Below are 18,507 nucleotides of genomic sequence, written 5' to 3' on the forward strand. Positions count from 1 at the left end.
TGCCTTAGCTCCACATTCCAAGTTTGCTTGTTTCTTGACCTTCAGAGATGAAAGTCAGAGCCCACAGCTGTTAAGAGATTTGCCAGAATACTGGCTTGTCAGGACGGAGCTAAACCCAGGCCACCTACTTCCCACTTCAGAGCGAGTGCCCTCCAGGAGCGTTGACATGTGTAACAGTGGTGATGGCCTCTGCTACCCTGGCTCAAAGGGTCTAATCACCTTGAATCTGGGTCAGAAAGGCTTTACTTGCTGTCACCCCTCCATCCCACCCAAGTCGCCCTCTGTTTAGTAGGCAGATACCCACCGAAATGGGTTGATGGTGAGGGGGTTTCCTGTGCTGGGATGACTAAAGCCTGAGCCCCACCCCTCCCTACCCCTGTCCTTAGTCCCACTTGACAGACTGAAAATCCTATGTCCCTGGGCACTGTTAAGGGATGAACTGTGTCTCCCAAAATTTATATGTTGAAGTCCTCTCCCTCAGGACCTCAGAATGTGACTGTATTTGGAGATAGGGGCTTTTAAAGAGGTATTAGAGTTAAATGAGGTCATTAAGGTGGGCCCACTCCAATGTGGCTTGTATCCTTATAAGAAGAGAAAGTTTGGACACAGTCATGAGAGTTCTGGACCCAGTCAGAGAAGAAAGAGGAATGTGAAGACGCAGAGAGAGGGTGGCTATCTACAAGCCAAAGAGCAAGGCCTCAGAAGAACCAACCCTGGCAACACCTTGATCTTGGACTTCCTGCCTCCAGAATCACGAGAAAATAAGTTTTTGTTGTTCAAGCCAGCCACTTGGTGGCACTTTGCTATGGCAGCCCTAGGACACTAATATGGACACCTGTTCCACACCCTGTCCCCACCTTGACCCTCTATGGCCACCTCTGTGTTCTCCTCCATACACACATGCACACACATGCATACACAATACACACCCAGCCCCTGGTTCATTAAGTCCTTGGGATCAGGAGAACTGGCTCCACAAATCCACTGCCAAATATCCCCATTTCTGGGCCTTTGAGAGTGCCGATTTCTGTTTTAAACTCCTCCCCAAAGGAGGATAAACTGCTTTTGGGTATCTGAGGGAAAGACCAGGAAATGCTGAGAAAAGGGACCGATAACTATTTTGAGTTGGAATCCTACCACATATGTATCAGTTCAGCTTCTGCCCCTTCAGAGTCTTCAACTAGACCATGGTGAGAACAGTGCAGTAGCGTGGTTCCCAGTGTCCAAGGATTGCAGTTGCTCTCAGTTAATTGCAGACATTCTTGGGTGCAGGTAGGCTGCAAAGGCCCTGGTAGAAGCTGAACCTCAGAGGGTGCACTGACCCCCAAGTTCTCACCCCAGACTCACACTCCCCTTGCAGGATGGAAAGAGACTGAGGGGTGGAGAGGAACGCCCCATTCCACAGGTTGTGTTTACTCTGGGCATGGCTAATGACTCCGGAGCCTTTTCATTGGGTCCTCGGACTGGGCTGGGCAGGGCAGGTGTGAGATTTAGGGACAGCCAGTTCCCACTGCCCCGTGAGAGAGAAGAAAGAGCAGCTGAGGAAGAAGCCACTGGTTAGAACCACAATGAAGATGCATCTTCTTTTGCTGCTGGTGCTCCTGGACTTGGGGCAGGCCCAAGGATCACTTCACAGGTGAGACCACATTCCCAGCATTGTGTCTCCCAGCCCCCAACTCAGGCTGCTGTAGAAGAGGTAAACTGATTGGAGAACGAGGAGAAGAGACTGAGGGCTTGTGGGAATCCCTGGAAGAGGGTCACCGAGCAGCCCCCTTGTGCACAGCCTTAATATCCAGTCCACAACAAGGCATCCCCCTGCCTCTGCCTCCAATGAGGTGCCTGCTCAAGCCCCAAGGAGCTTCTCATGTTGCTACAGAGCAGGAACCTGCAGCTGTGGCTTATAGCTCAAAGCACCCAAGTACTTCTGTAAGGGACTTACCATTGCTGTCCCCAAGAGTTTTTCTGTTCCTCTAAATCAGCCCTTCAAGGGGTTCAAGTAAAACTGAAGACCACCCTACATCTCCCATTTTCCTAGAGATCTCAAAGAACGAGTTTCCAGGAGGGACAGCCATTTCCTTTCTGAGATTCTAGGAGTCCATAGGCAGAAATGAGGCCAGGCAGGTGAGGATGCAGAGGCTGCTGATTCCAGCAGGACCCCAGCATGCTGCCTTGCAAGTCCCCTCCTGTTCCATTTCTAGTTAATCCCTGAAGAAATGGGATGGAAGGAGGGGAGGGAGGAAGAGGGAGGCACAAGTGCAACCCTCCCTCACCTGGGCTCTGTCTTCAGGGTGCCCCTCAGGAGGTATCCATCCCTCCGGAAGAAGCTGCAGGCACAGAACCAACTCTCTGAGTTCTGCAAATCCCTGGATTTGGAAATGACCCAACAGAACACGTCCTGCTTAATGGCCCTGGCTGTCAAGGAGCCCCTCACCAACTACCTGGATGTGAGGCATCCTGGGGCAGGGGCTGGGGAGGTGGAGAGGGAGGAATGCTCAGCCTTGGGATGTAGCCAGTGCCACCTCAGCAGCTTGGTGGCTGTGGTGCATTTCTTAGCTTGGATGACTCATATGAACTGATTCCGAGGGTCCTTGTGGACTTGGCTAAACAGGCCCCAAGGTGTCCACATCTGTAGAGCTCTCTGTGGGAGGAAAGCTGAAGGTGACAAACATCCCACACTATAGGTCCGGCTTCTGCTCTTAGCTAGGCAGATGGCTAGCTCTGTGACCCGAGGCAAGACATTTAGCCTCTCCCAGCCCGGGTCCCCTGATCTGTAAACCAGAGATGTTACTTCACCCTCTGCCTTGCTGACAATGTAGTTAGGAGATCAGGATAATGCAAGTAAAATCAAATGAAGAAGCCAGGGGGCTTGATTGGATTTCCTCCTTCATGGTCCTCCCTCTGCCTTTTACCTTTTATTTCCCACTCTTGCCGCTTCCAGACTCTGTAAGGTTCAGTCTGTTACACTCCAGCCTCTGGTCCCCTGGGGAGCATGCTTATCCCACCCTACCACCCAAACCCTCCTTCCTTCTCTTCCTTACAGGTTGAATACTTTGGCAAAATCTCCATTGGCTCTCCACCACAGAACTTCACTGTCATCTTTGACACTGGCTCCTCTGATTTCTGGGTCCCTTCTGTGTATTGCAAGAGCAAAGGCTGCCGTAAGTGGGGCCAGAAGGCCCAGCAGGGAACAGGTCCAGCACAGCCTGGTACTCTAGGGGAGGGGAGCTGGGGTTCTCAAAGGCTAGCCATCCCTACCACGCCAGCTTCCCTTTTTCATCTCTGAGTCTGCCCTGGAACAGCTTCCAGCAGAAATAGGGCTAGGCTAAGGCCAAGGAGAGAGAGCTAAAATTTGGCAGCTATCCAAGATAGCAACTTTCATCATGATCAAAATTAATAGGGTGAAACTCAGCCACTGAAAAGAGAAATCTTTGACATGATGATTCACATCTTTTGGAACACCCAAAGGAATGTGGGGGAAAGTTCCATTTGACTGGCTATTTCTGGGCAGCTGAGGGGGAAGGATTGGGGTCTAAAGCAGATTGTCTACTTGCCTCAAGAAGATTGGTAGCCTCTTTCTCAGTGTACCAAAGGAGGGACTGGTGAGGCATGATGGCTTGGGTGGGTCCATTTAACTCAGAGGTAATGGTAAGGATTGAAAAAGAAGACCTTGGTTGATACAGAACAAGTTCCAGAGACACTGTGTCTCTGAAAACCTCAAGGCTAGGTGTCCATGGATTCAGTGAAGAGTTGGGAGTAATTTCCTGGGGTGGCAATGGTTTATCCATGAGTTTCCTTTGAGAACCAAACTCTGACCCACACTTGGTGGCAGAAATCATGCTCGTGCCTAATAAATGGTCTTTATCTTGGTGTACTTCATGGGGTCATTGTGGACAATGACTATCCAGGGATAGCTATTTGGTTCCCAATTAGGCCACACCTATGACTAATGAGGTAAATGTAGCTGCTCACTAGGGAGGGTCATAGCTGGCCTTTCTAAAGGTTCTTACTCAGCTGATGGAAGAGCCCCTGCAGCTCTGGGGCAGTAGGGTTTAGGGGCAGAGATAAAGGCAATGAGCCAAAAGCCTAGGTAAGAGTTGTACCTTGTTTTCCAGGGAAACATGCCAAGTTCTGCCCTTCCCGGTCCAACACTTACACTCGATTAGAAGGGAAACATTTCTCCATTAAGTATGGAACCGGTAGCTGTTCTGGGATCATTGGAGCTGACCGAGTCTCTGTGAGTGCAAGTCTTCATCTTTTCTCTCTTGGCCAGAAACTTGAAGGACAGAACATTAATCAGAGGTCTTAGGTTTTAGGTCGGTCTCAGGAATAGATGGAAATAGGGTGGGAGGAAGTTTCTGGCAGAAAGAGGGAGAACTCTCCCCACCTGAGATGGTATCAGTGGGTGAATCTGCTTAGCATGCTGGGCCCTAGAGGGGCATCTCCTGGGGACTCCTTCAGGAAGCAGTGCCCAGTGCACAAGGTGTGGGGCAGGGTCTACAGCTGGAGCACCAGTGCCCAGGCCTCTGAGACAAGACCAGGCCTCCATCTTGAAGAATGAAGAAGTCCAAGCCAGGAGGCAAGGTGGGACTCAGTTACCAATATAAAGGGAAAGGTGTGAAATGAGAGTCCAATCACAGAGACAAGGCAGGATCCCTTTGTTTGTCAAAACAAAGGCCAAGGTCAGTGCTGAGCTCCTGAGCTACTCCCTGGGTACTTTATGCTGGTTAATAGGCAGCAATATATGCCTAGGCCTGGTGGATTGAACATCTCAAATCTGAAAATCTGAAACACTCTAATGAGCATTTCCATTAAGCATCATGTTGGCATTCAAAAAGCTTTGGATTGTGGAGCAGTTCAGGTTGTGGATTTTCAGATTTGGGATGCTCAACCTGTAGCAGAAAAAAAAAATGGAAAAAAAATTTTCTTTGGAACAGAGTCTCTCTTTGATACCCTCGAGCATCATGAGTGTCATGCATCACAGCTCATGGCAACCTCAAACTCTTGGGCTCAAGTGATTCTCTTGCCTCATCCTCCTATTCAGCTGGGATTACAGGTGCCCACCACAACTCCTGGCTATTTTTAGAGATGGGGTCTCACTCTTGCTCAGGCTGAAAAATAAAATTTTTTAAGGAAACATTTTTAAAAAATCTTTTTAAAATTTCTGCTTAATAAAAGTTTCACACAATTAGGTTATATTGTTTGTGTTTGTTAGGTAGCATCTGAGTTGAAGTTGAGTCCTTCACCCAGGAAGTGGGCCATATACCTCTACATTGTACCTGTTAGCTGGGAGCTTACTAAGCCCTTCTCCCCTTCCCCTCTTCTCTCTACTTGAATTTAACTGTGTTTTTCTCTTGTGTGGTCCTATACTTGTTCACCTACTAGTTTCAATTAGTGTTCGGTATATGGGGTATTTGCTTTTCCACTCTTGAAATACTTTACTAAGGAGAATATTCTACAACTACATCCAAGTAATACAAAGGATGTAAAGTTTCCATCTTTTTATGGCTGAATAGTGTGCCATGACATATAGACCACAGTTTATTAATCCATTGTGGGTTGATGGGCACTTGGGTTGTTTCCACATCTTAGCAATTGTGAATTGACCTCCTATAAACATTCAAGCACAAATGTTCTTATGATAAAATGACTTTCTTTTCTTCTGAGTAGATACCTAGTAATGGGATTGCGGGATCAAATGGAAGGTCTACTTTTAGTTCTTTGAGGAGTCTCCATTCTTCTTTTCAAAAAGGCTGTACTAGTTTGCAATTCCACCAACAGTGTATAAGGGTTCCCTTCTCTCCACACCCACGTCAGCATCTGCAGCTTTGGGACTTTGTGGGGTGGGCTATTATTACTGGGGTTAGGTGATATCTCAAGGTGGCTTTGATTTGCATTTCTGTGATGACTGAAGATGACGAGCATTTTTTCATGTTTTTTGGCCATTTGTCTGTCTTCTTGGGAGAAGGTTCTATTTGTCCCTGTCCAGTAATTAATGGTGTTGTTTGTTCTTTTCTTACTGATTTGCTTGAGTTCTTTGCAGATTCTGGTTATTAGTCCTTTGTCAGATTTGTAACATGTGAATATCTTTTTCCATTCTGAATGTTGCCTATTTTGATTTTTTTTTTATTGTGTTCTTAGCAGCTGTACAGAAGCTGTTAAGCTTGATCAGATCTTATTTATTTATTTTTGTTGTTGCTGCAATTGCCAGTGGGGTCTTCTTCGAACTCTTTCCCAAGGCCAATATCGTTAAGAGTTTTTCCCATACTTTCTTCCAGAGTTTTTATAGTTTCATGCCTTTGATTTAAATCTTTTATCCAGCATGAGTTAATTTTTATAAGTGATGAGAAGTACAGATCCAGTTTCAATCTTTTACATGTGGCCACCCATTTCTCCCAGCACCATTTATTAAGTAGGGGTTCTTTTCCCCAGTGTAAGCTTTTGGTTGGTTTGTCAAAGATCAGATAATGATCTGAGGCTAGTTTAATTTCTAGATTCTATATTCTGTTCCATAGATCTATATTTCTATTTTTATGCCAATATCATGCTGTTTAGATCACTATAGACTTATAATATTTTTAGTAACTGTTTTTAATACCATCAAAACCATCAACTACTTGGAAGTAAATTTAACAAAAAATGTGCAAGGCTTCTACTCCAAAACTTGCAAAACATTATTGAATGAAATTAAAAAAGACCTGCATAAACCGAAACACAAACTATGCTTGTAGAGTGAATGACTCGGTTTTATTAAAAAGCCAAATATTTTCAAATTGATTTCTGGATCTAATGTTACCCCAAACAAAACAATAGCAATTTTTGTTAGAAATTAATAAGCTAATTCTAACATTTATATAGATATGTAATGCATCAAGACAATCTTGTTGAAGACAAATACTATCAAATATTAAGACTTACTATAAAACTACAGTAATTTAGACAGTGTGGTATTGTCATAGGATTTTAAAAGTTGACAAATGGGACAGAACAGAAAATTCAGAAACCATCCAGTCTCCTGTCTTACATTGAACATGATATTGTGGAGTGTGGAAGAAATAATGATGTATTTATTAAATAGTAGTAGGCCATCTGGATATCCATGCAGAAAAACAGAATCTTGATTTTCACTTCACATATTATCAAACTTTAGATAGATTTGTAGATCTCATTGTGAAAGTAAACAATAAAGCTTTTAGAAGGAAACATGGAGGCCGAGAATGGTGACTCATGCCTATAATCCTAGCCTCTGGGAGGCCAAGGCAGGTAGATTGCCTGAGCTCATAGGTTTAAGACCAGCCTGAGCCAGAGTAAGACCCCATCTCTAAAAATAACCAGGTGATGTGGAAGGCACCTGCAGTCCCAGATACTTGGAAGGCTGAGGCAAGAGAATCACTTAAGCCCAAGAGTTTGAGGTTGCTGTAAACTGTAACACCATGGCATTCTACGCAGAGCAACAAGTAAGATTCTGTTTCAAAAAAAAGAAAAAGAAAAGAAAAAAAGAAAGAAGGAGACATGGAAAAAATGTCTTTATGTCCTTAGAATAGGCAAAATTTCCCAAAAGAAGTTACAAAATCCATTAATAATAAGGGGGACATTTTTATAAATTTGATAATTTTAAAATTCATATATTCTGTTCATTAGATTGGCAGGGTGCATGAAGAGGCTTCTGGGGTTTTGAGATATCCTGTTTGTTGAGAATATGGCAAAAATCTTTGTGTCCCTTTAATCAAGGGCACAAAGGAAAAGAATTGGCTTCTGTTCAGAGGAAAATTGAGGAATGCAAGACCCTTTGCCAGCAATTCCCTGTGCAATTCTCCTGCGGGCTTTCTCCTGCCAGGTGGGAGGACTGACGGTGGCTAACCAGCAGCTTGGAGAAGTTCTCGAAGAGCCAGACATGGTCTTTGACCATGTGGAGTTTGATGGCATTATGGGCCTGGCATACCCTTCCTTGGCTGAGAAAGGGGTGACCCCTGTGTTTGACAACATGATAAGTCAGAATCTGGTGGATCTACCAATATTTTCCATCTACATGAGCAGGTAAGGCCTGTCACACCTGCCAGTCTAAGGTCCCCTAAGACTAGAGGAAAACAATATGGTATACTGGATTGAACAGTCAAAAGACTTGGCTTGGCTCTCTTGCTTGACCTATGGCCAGCTGGGTGATCTTAGAAAAAAACACTTAACCTCTCTGAATATTGAGGAAATGAGATTTGCCTCCTAAAGTAGTTGTGAAAAGCACTTTGTAAATTCTACCATACTGGGTTTAATTTAAAAAACTCTGGGATTTGGTTGATAATTTATTTGGTGTCAATAAATATCAACAAATATCAAGCTCCTATTAAATGCTAGGCATGATGCTGGACAAGGGGGGACAAAAATGGAACAAAAAAGACAGTCGCTCTAGTGAGTGAGGGGGCCTGGGGAGAAGCAGAAAAAATTAAAAATTAAGCTAACAATAAAATAATTCCAAGTTAAAGAGAACGTGGTATATTCAAACAATGGAATATCATTTCCTTCATAAAAAATGAAGGAAATTCTGATGCACACTTACAACATAGGTAAAATTTGAGGACATATGCATGAAATAACCCAGTAACAAAAAGACACATGCTGTGTATTTCCACTTATAAGAGGTATCGAGAGAAGTAAAATTCATAGACAGAAAGTAGAATGGTGATTGCCAGAGCCTGGGGATTAGGAGGTCAGAGGGGAGTTCTTGTTGAATGGGGATAGAGACTTTCACTTCAGCAAACCGGAAAAGTGCTGGAAATTGGCTGTAGAACAATGTGGATGTACTTACTACTGACTATAGACTCAAAAATGGGTACGATGGTAAATTATGCCATGCCCATTTTAACTCATTGTTTAAAAAAATTGCATATTGTAGTTGGAAAAGATCATAGGCTCACCTGAGTCTAGGCACTCTTGCCTGGAGCCCTATCATCTTATCCTCCTACAGAGGAATGAGATTTCTGACCTCTCTGACTTCTTCCTGGCCAGAACTGGCCTGAGCTCATCCACTTTGGCACAGTCCTGCTCCCTTGGGTCCCCTGACCTCCAAGGAGGGGTCCTGAGTTTCCTCTGTCACACTGTGCTTCCTCTCCAGCATGACTGCACTTGGGACCAGGCTCGTGCAGAACTGTGCATAAGAGAGGCAGGTCATCTGGACACCTCTACTTCCCTTCAGAAAGGGTCCTTTGCCCTGGCCTGGGAGAAGTGGGCTGTGAAGGGAACAGCAGGGGCTTTGCAGTCAGACTGGCCTGGATTTAAATCCTACCATTTGGATCACATCATCTCACTGAGGCTCAGTTTCCTCGGATGGACAATAGATCGATGCTAACTAGGTTTAAGTAGGTAAAATGCCTAGCACAGTGCCGTGCACAGGGGTCATCAACAAATGTTATTTCCTGTCCCTGCTGCCTCTCTAAAACCACTTTCCTAAAATTCCTGCAATACTCAGTTCCCTCCTCACTTTACTCCTCTGCCTTGCAGTGCCTTGCAGTTTTGTATGTTTCTAATCCTTTTCCTCCTGATAATGAGCCTGTTTTATGTCCTGTTTCTTCAGAGTCCTGCTAAGTGCCAGAGCACAATCTGAGAAATCAATATGAATGAAAATGAATAAATACTCAAGCTGTAGTAAGTCGTTATAAATTCAAATTAGCTTCTTTGCCTTAACACAAAAGATTGAATAACACAGAAACTCCAGACACTGCCACACCCTAGTTAGGAAGGTACTTTAGGAAAAAAAAATATCTTTTGGGGGGAGATTTATATGCACCCAGAATGGTCCTGGCCTTGGTTCCGAATGACCAGACCTGTTGTCCCCATATCCCACCTTTACGACCTTTTTTGTTCAAGAAGCAGAAGGACATTCAAAAAATTTTGGATGGAACTGTTTCATTGTGCCAAAAGGCCCAGACCAATCAACTTGCAGTAGTCACAAGTCCTGGTCTCAAAGCCCAGGCTGCTATTTCTGCCGACTTCAATACTCAGTACGAGTGACCAAACCAAGAAGCAAAGGGTCCAAGCAGGGGTTCACCCTAGGGCTTACCAGTGGCCCTTCCTTGACAACTTGCCTTTCTTTCCATGTAGTAACCAAAAAGGTGGTAAAGGGAGCGAGCTGATTTTCGGAGGCTATGACCGCTCCCATTTCTCTGGGAGCCTGAATTGGGTCCCGGTCTCCAAGAAAGAATACTGGCAGATCACAGTGGACAAGTGAGTATCCTCTATGAAGTAGTCACAGGATGAGGGATGAATTCATAACAGACACCACTCCAGTGGAAACCAACTCAATGGGACTGCTGGTCACCAGAAGAGAATGCAGGGAGCCGGTGGTGTGAGTTGGGGGTCTGGGGTCCTGAGCAAAGGTGCAGAAAGGAGAGGCGGGCACAACTTCCTTCCTTGTACTGCAGTGGGCCTTCAACCCACAGGCAGTGAACACCATACACAGCCTGCTGCCCTCTGTTCTTTAACAGTCGCACGCAAGACAAGGGCTGAGGGACGTGGGGAACGCAAAGGCGAACTGGACTCGGATTTTACCCTCATGAAGCTTATACAGAAGATGAGACACACACAAATTGCTATCATGTAAACTGGAAGGTGGTCAATGCTCCAAGAAAGATGCCACCAAAATGGCCCAGCAGACAGGGCAAGATAGCTCTTAGCCAAAGAACTTTCAAGTGTTTCATGGAGGGGGTGGCATTGAAACTGAACCTGGAACCACCTACAGTATCTGGGCCTGGAACAATTGGGGAAGTGGGACCAGATACCTGCTACTTACTAAGTGTTGTACTGGGCAGTGCAGGGACTCAGGGAAGTGTATTTCAAGTTTCAGTTCAACTGAGACTGAGTTCCTGTGGGGTGCCAGGTGTTAGGAATATAAAAGTTTAAAAAGCCTGAATGCTTTCTGTCTACTGGGGGATTTTCCAACTGTAGGGCTTTACCTATTTATGGGTCATGACATCATTTTGGAAGATCATGATCTACATTTTTAAAGGAAACAGAATACAATATTATCATGCACTTCAACTGTGGTTAGGTGTGTGCATCTACTAGTTCAAGAAGGAACTGTATTTCTTTCTAAAGATATCAGTTCCCCCAAATTGAGGAACACTCAGGTGGTTGGAAATGGGTTCCATATACTAAAGAATCCAATGGGGAGCAGGAGTTGCCTGGGAGCAGGAGGTGGGCTCACCACGACCCTTTGCCCTCAGCATCCGGGTGGGTCGCTCTGTGATGTTGTGCTCCAAGGGCTGCCAGGCCGTTGTGGACACCGGGACCTCCTCCATCACTGGCCCTTCTGACGACATCAGGCAACTGCAAAAGGCCATCAGGGCAGTACGCAGGAAAAATGGAGAAGTGAGTGCCTGCCTGGGGTGAGGAAGGGCGGGAAGGGGAAGGGGCAGGAGATCCAGGCCTGCTCTTGGGAGATAGGAAGCCTCTAAATGGAGCCTCCATGTTGTGTTTTAGTATGCTGTGAGGTGTACCAACCTCAACGTCATGCCGGATGTCACCTTTGTCATCAAAGGAGTCCCCTACACCCTCAAACCAACTGCCTACACCCTGCGGGTAAGAACACTTTCCTTATTCTGCAAGTCATGGGGCCGACCATGTGCTCGCAGCTTCCCCTTTTTTAAAGGTAGCCACCTGCATTTAGGCTGCATCCACCCCAAACCCCTCCCAGCTCATACTGCTCTGACGTGGCAGTCCCTCTGGGAGGGACACAGCTTCCCGTGGTGGAAAGACCCCTGGGCTAGTTCAAGTTTCCAGTTGTGCCAGGAAATAGCAGCACATTTTGGGCAAGCCACTTAAGGAGGCCTTCTGATACTGCCACGTAGCATTTCTCAACTGACAAGTCACATGGGCAATGTTATGGACCCATTTTGCAGACGAGGCTATTGAGACTCAGAGAGATAAATAAATGGTTCAAGATATGAACTGTCTAGGGAAGGATAGAGAATAAGATCATACTTCTTCTAATATTCAAATTAGCTTTTCTCCTCAAGCAAGAAAACATCTTTTGTGGCAGTCAATTCTTAAGTTTATAGGGTAAGGTAGAAAGGGAACTCCCAGGCGTTTTGGACACCTATGAGCACGTCATGCCACAGTTGGCCTGGATTTTCAATATTACAGTTCTTTGGCTGCACATTTGAATACACTAATTTTGTCAAAGTCCCCCTCTCCCGCCGGCGTCTGGGCGACTGTGTCAGAATAGAGGTACAAAGGTGTAGACTAAGGAAGGGCTCCTCCGTGCCTTGATCTCCATTAACTCCTTCACCTAACCACCAAATAGAAATAGACACTCCAAAGAAAACTGTTTGCTTTCAAATAGAGCTTCAGGGTAAGCCCCCACCTCCCACACCGTAGGAATTCCAGAGCTGCCCCTGGGCACACCACGCAGAGGACCAGCTGGATGTTTAGACAGAGCCCTGTTCATCAGTCTGCACACCCCTCACAACCCCAGCACCCCACACTGTCCTACCTTCACCCCCCTGAGTCCCCACAACCTTCCCTGTGCCCAATACAGTGCAGTGCTAGGTCTTTCCCTTCCAGCAGATTTCAAACCACCTCACTCCATCAAGGATGCTGCAATAACTTTGACTTTTTATTCCCTTCCTCTCAAGAAGGCTCCTGAGGCCTCTGCAGACTTTCCTATACCATCATCAGCAACCTCAAATTTCAAATAGTTGTTGGAAAAAACCACACCTACCTGGGAGAGTACGAGTCTTTGCCAAACTAAAAGTTAAAGTTGAGGGAGGTTACACTCTTCTCCTCGAGCAAGGAATGCCAACTGCCTTTTATTTAAAAGGGGTTACTCAAATGTTTCTTCTCAGAACATCAAAAAGAAAATAGCCATGGCTAGCCACTTATAGAGCAATTTCTTTCCTTTAAAAAAAAAAAATGAGTATTGCTAGAAACCAGAAAAAAAAAACAAAAAAAACAGAATTTAAACCAAGGTCTCCTAGCACCAAACCTTTTGCTTTTCCTGCCAGCAATACAGTTTCAGTTTTCCCATGGTGTGGGGGGATATGGAGTGTGTAAGAGATGAACAGTTCTCAAAATTGTAGAACATCGATGCCCAAAACCCACATGGATGAACTTGAGCAAACTGGAGTTGTGGGATATGAAGCAGGAAGAAGAACCCACCTACCAAAATGATAGGACCCAACAGCTGTCTAAGACCATTCAATGTGGCCACGACGACCACACAGGACAGCCTCTAGGCCACACTACTTCCTTCTCCCCCCTGTATGTCATTTACACATTTCTTTCTTCTCAACCCCAGGAAAATTATAAAAAGAAGCTCTGCAGAAGTGGCTTTGAAGAATTTGATTTCTCGGATGGAATGGATCCCCTCTGGATCCTGGGGGATGTCTTCATTCGACAGTTTTACTCAGTCTTTGACCGTGGGAATAACCGTGTGGGCCTGGCCCGTGCAGTTCCCTAAGTAGGGGTCTGTGTCTGCGCCTGCTGCCTGACACCCCTGGGGGCTCTTGGATTGGGGGATTCTTTACACCTGTCCAAAAGTTGTTTTCCACAGAATGCTCTTATTCCCAGAGTTGCTACTTTAATTTCCACAGTGCAGTGCTGCGCTGACACACGCCCTGACATCCACACATACACATGTTCACAGTGTCACACACACTTCACATGTACATACCACCATCACGATGGAAGAATAAGTTATGTGTCCATATTTTTAATTGATTTTTGTTAACTTTTTGTTACAGAAATCTCCAAACATGCACAAGAAAAGGGCTATGTGCCCCCACCTAGCATTGCTGACCTATCCACTTATAGCCAGACCTGTTTAATCTACACTGTCACCTGCCCCTCTCCCCAGCTCCACATACTATAACTGGATTATTTTGATGCAAATTTCAGGCATCACATCATTTAGTCCCTAAATACTCCAAATATCTTTTAATATGCTATCAAAATTCAAATAAATCTCATTGCCTCACATATGTGTGGCTGGGTTTGTTTGTTTGTTATATCCATATGTAAATAATGTCCACGAATTGCATTTATTAGAAATGGCTCTTAACTCTTTTCATCTATAGAGTTTACCACATTTGGAATTTTGCTGGTTGAAATCCAGAGGTGTTATCTAACATGGCTCTCTGAGCCCATCTTTCCTATCAAATGGTACTTAGATTTAGAGGGCTTGTTTTACGATGAAAACACTTTATAGTGGTGCTGGATACTTCCTACTGTGTTGGGGCAGATAATTCCTGGTGCCCTTCTTTCACTATTGTTAAGACCGGTGAGTGGGTTTGGAATTGTCAGCCTTAATCACCTGTTACAAAGTTCCCTTCAGCATTTCACCTAACGAATTCAGCAGCCACAGATGAGCCTTACTGAGACCCACCTTAGCATTAGGGGCTGCAGACCAGGGGTCTGTTTCTAATTCTGTGTTTGTTAGTTGGAATTCTATGAAACATAACCTTTCCTCATCAACTATTTGCTTAGAAAAGAAGAAAACTACTTGGGGTTTTATTTCCCTCTACTTACCAGTTTTCAGAATGTGTTGGTGCTATAGAAAATCCCAGTGGATTTTAAACCTGTTTGTCTGTTTCAATTCACTGTAGTTTTTTTTTTTTAATGCTCAACTACCCCGTCTTTAGGCAGTGGGTGAGCTTGTGAACTTTTCCAGCCCATCTTACACACTGCTGGCCCCATGTGTGGCATCCGCTATTGTTTCAAGGAGTCCTGGTTCCCTATAGTGTGTGCACATGTTTGTTATAAGCACAAATATTTCATAGTACATAGGGGAAGGGGAGAGAAAGAGAACAAGGTGGCTGGGGACACCTTTGGGATTATAGGATCCATCTTGAGGGGTCTGACATGGAGTATCCCGGTCTGAAGTGAATTCCCATTCTGATGGTATCTATTGCAACCAGAAAAAAATGTATTTTTCTCTCCTTTTTTTTTAGCTTTTGCTTCTTTCAAAATGGAAGTATCTTCAGCTTTTTTCTTATAAAACATGTGAGATGGCTCCATAATCCTCCCCCTCAGGGAAAAGAACTGTTATCACTTTGAAGCTGTTTTATACAGACATTTTTCTTTGCACATGTAAACAGATAGAGAGGGCTATTGATAAAGAAACCTTTTTCTTTCTACAAAAAAAAAAAAAGAATCCTACTCTACATTTTCCTCTCTAAACTGCTTTTTCCATATGATAGTAGATTCTCTGTCAGTGCAGATGTTCTTCTAACATCTGCAAAGTGTCCATTTATTTATCAAATCCTTTCTTAATGAACATCAGATTCACTTGGGGTTTAATTCAATCCAACACAATAAATAATTATCTTATGCCAGCCAAGCGAGGCATTCTTAAGACTTGTAAGATAATGGGACAGGACCTGGCTGTCACATTTTGGCAACAGGTGTTGTAAAAACACACAGCCTGGCCAGGCTCACACCTATAATCTTAGCATTCTGGGAGACTGAGGTGAGAGGATCATTTGAGTTCTGGACTTCAAAACCAGCTTGAACAAGAGTGAGACCTTGTCTCTACTAAAAATAGAAAAATCAGTCAGGTGTTGTGGCAGGGGGCCCACCTATATGGAAGGTTGAAGCAGGAAGATCACTTGAACCTCAGGAATTTGAGATTGCTGTGATCTAGGCTGACACCAGGCACTCTAGCCTGGGCAATAGAGTAAGAATCTGTCTCAAAAAACAAAACAAAATAAAAACCCCACCAATCTGAAAGTCAGATAGCCTGGATTTACATCTGTGCTCCTCCCATCATCAATTTGGTGACCTTGGGTAATAACTTCATGCCTCTGAGACACTCATCTCTCAGAACTACTGGGGAGAATCGAGGAGCTTACCTGGGTGGAAGCACTTGGCTCAGAATGTTTTAGCATCCCTTCTCCTGTGGGTGTCACACTCAGAGTCGGTCATAGCTAACACACGTACATCATATGCACAAAATTATTTTGTTTGGTTTTCTTTTTACTCTTATTTTTGACTTTTTAACCAAATGACTGCCTTCATCATTGATTCAGCCCAGTCTAATTGAAAAAAGCTATCAAAGCAGCACAGTAGAGCAGATAACAACACAGGCTCTGGAATCAGGCCTGGACCTGACTCCTAGAACAAGCAGTGGGACCTCTGCACCTCACTTTGCTCATCTGTCAAATGGGCGTTATAATAGTAACTACAGGTGGCCCTTAAACAACGTGAGATCGAGCTGTGCAGGTCCATGTGTATGTGGATTTTTTTCCCAATCAAAGGCAAATTGGAAGCATTATCTGTGGGATGCGAAACCCGCATATGTGGAGGGCTTTGTGCAGGTCCTGCAGGGCTGACTACTAGACACAAACATGCTCAGATTTTGGAATATGAGGAGGTTCTGGAACTAATCTCCATGTACAAGGAACGATTGTACTTCATGGAGTTATGGTGAGGATTCGATGGCATGCATATTGCATGTGTGTAAGCAGCTTATATGCTGGGGCTCATCAGGAAACAGACCTTGACTTCAGCACAGGCAAATCTCATAAAATACAGATCTCCCTAGGCTAAAGGGCTTTATGACTCTCCCTCCAAGACAGGGCACCTCAAGAGCCATTGTCATCTAGCACCTCTGCAGCTTGGTACGCTCACTTCTATGCAAGGCCTACCCCTGACATGTGGAATGTGCTGTCTGGTGCTGAGGATTCTCCAGGGGGTAGCCTCAGTTTGACCCCTGTCCTCCTTGGACATCTAGTCCACCCCACATCAAACGAAGTATCTGCATTTTCTCACTTGCACACTTTGCTCCAAAGATTCCTTCTCCTCCGCTCACCAGAGGAGCATGCCCACTTTTCCCCCAAAGTGTCTCCTTTCCAATGAGTGTTAAAGTTGTGGCAACTGAAATCTCAGCCCGTGGGACACACTCCAAAGGCACCCGCCTATGACTTGGAGTCCTTTTTATGCACTCTCTCTTCTCCCCATGCCCAGATCACTTCTCCTTATATTGAATCTGACTGGGGCCTTCACTTACCGCACCTCTGCATACCCTATCCTCTGCATCCTTCAAGCTCCAGTTTAAATTCCTTCTTTCCATGAAGACCTCTTAGATGCCCCCTAGCTGGAATTAATCTCATTCTCCTCCAGATCCCGACAGCTCTTTGGCCGTGTTTCTTATACCATGATTTGCACCATATCTCATTTCCTTGAATAAATGCAAGTATCAACTTTTGTGCCCCCCAAAGGATCTGACATACTCAGATTATGGAATGAAGGCGTGCAGGAGGGCAGGAAGGAGAAAACTCAAAGGAGAGAGAGGGGGAGAGCCAGGGAGAGACCGGCCTCACGGTGAGGGAGAGACTGGTTGTCATTCTCCATCGGAGCATGTGTCAGAGGAAGAAAAGGGAAGTTGCTGACTTTCCATCCACGTGGCTGAAGGAAGTGGGGCCAGAGGGCGTCTGGCAACTTCACCTTAAAGGTGTTAGGAATAGTTCTGCAAATGGCCTCTGAAAGTACCACTTTCAGTCCTGTGTTCAGATGCTGCAAGGACTAGCTGAGGACGGTTCACTTCCCCTATCCCAAAGCCCCCTTGGTAGCAGCCGGCCCCAGAACTTTCCCTTATTCTCTGAAGGAGGCTCAAATGTGTCTCTACCTCTCCGTGGGCATGGCTCTCTCTGTCTCTCTCACACACACATACACACACATATACACACACACACACACAATGTTCATTGATAATAAAACCTAGTCTCAGAAAAAAGTGAAAGAATGTGGGAGGAAAAATTCCAGCGGGTGACAGTTTAGGAACAAGTCAGCATCATACATCCCTGGGCGGCCTGAGGAGGGACTGATGCACACTTTACCAAAATAGAACATTGTGGGTCAACACTCGCTAGAATTTTTCCAACTTCAGGGTACGCTCTCCAATATTACACTCCTTGGAAATCTTTGAGTCCTCCCTCCAGGCGTGTTTGCTAACTGAAACAAGGAAATGAACTTCGACTTTTGTTCTACCAAAAACTCCTTAGCAAGGCCTCTGTCTGGCACTGAGAGGGGCCGAGAGAGATTCAAGGGTACCCACTCTGCCCTTCGGGGATGTATAGTCTACTTGACCAGATTAGACACAGATGGTAGCAGTGACGCAGCATCAAAGACTTTTTGGATAAAAGGAAGAATTTTTTGACAGCAAGGATTATTAAACAAAGGAATAGGCTGCCAAAGAGGCAAAAATCCCATCTCAGAAGGAATGTGAGGATGGAGGGGTGCGTCAGACGCGTTACTCACCTTCAGGGGATCCCTTGAGGTCTGATGATCCACTTAACTTGGGCATGTCTAAACTCACTTCATTCCCCCTTCATCTGCCAACCCCGGTTGTTCAAGGCCTGGCTCCAAAGTGATGACAAAATTAGTCTCACGCTAACAGCATTTTGAATTGCTGCTGTCTCCTGGGTACTTCATGATGGGTTACACATCCTCACCTGAGAGGCCCAGGACATGTCACAACTTGTCTGACATCCTAGAAGCCTGGTGTGGTGTTTGTGTGTGTGTACG

The 18,507-nt window shown here is 45.1% G+C and overlaps 1 protein-coding gene across 1 annotated transcript; it reads left to right on the plus strand.

Moving 5' to 3' along the window:
* The first annotated feature begins 1,568 nt into the window (after positions 1-1,568).
* CTSE (cathepsin E) lies at positions 1,569-13,857 on the plus strand. The gene is made up of 9 exons (XM_053605278.1): positions 1,569-1,636; positions 2,288-2,444; positions 3,041-3,158; positions 4,113-4,234; positions 7,835-8,034; positions 10,090-10,212; positions 11,211-11,355; positions 11,467-11,591; positions 13,309-13,857. The coding sequence occupies exons 1-9, from the start codon at positions 1,569-1,571 to the stop codon at positions 13,442-13,444; spliced, it is 1,194 nt and encodes a 397-aa protein (XP_053461253.1). The 3' UTR covers positions 13,445-13,857.
* Positions 13,858-18,507: the final 4,650 nt, after the last annotated feature.

This window comes from Nycticebus coucang, chromosome 10 (genome assembly GCF_027406575.1).
Source record: "Nycticebus coucang isolate mNycCou1 chromosome 10, mNycCou1.pri, whole genome shotgun sequence".
NCBI classification, from domain to species: domain Eukaryota; kingdom Metazoa; phylum Chordata; class Mammalia; order Primates; family Lorisidae; genus Nycticebus; species Nycticebus coucang.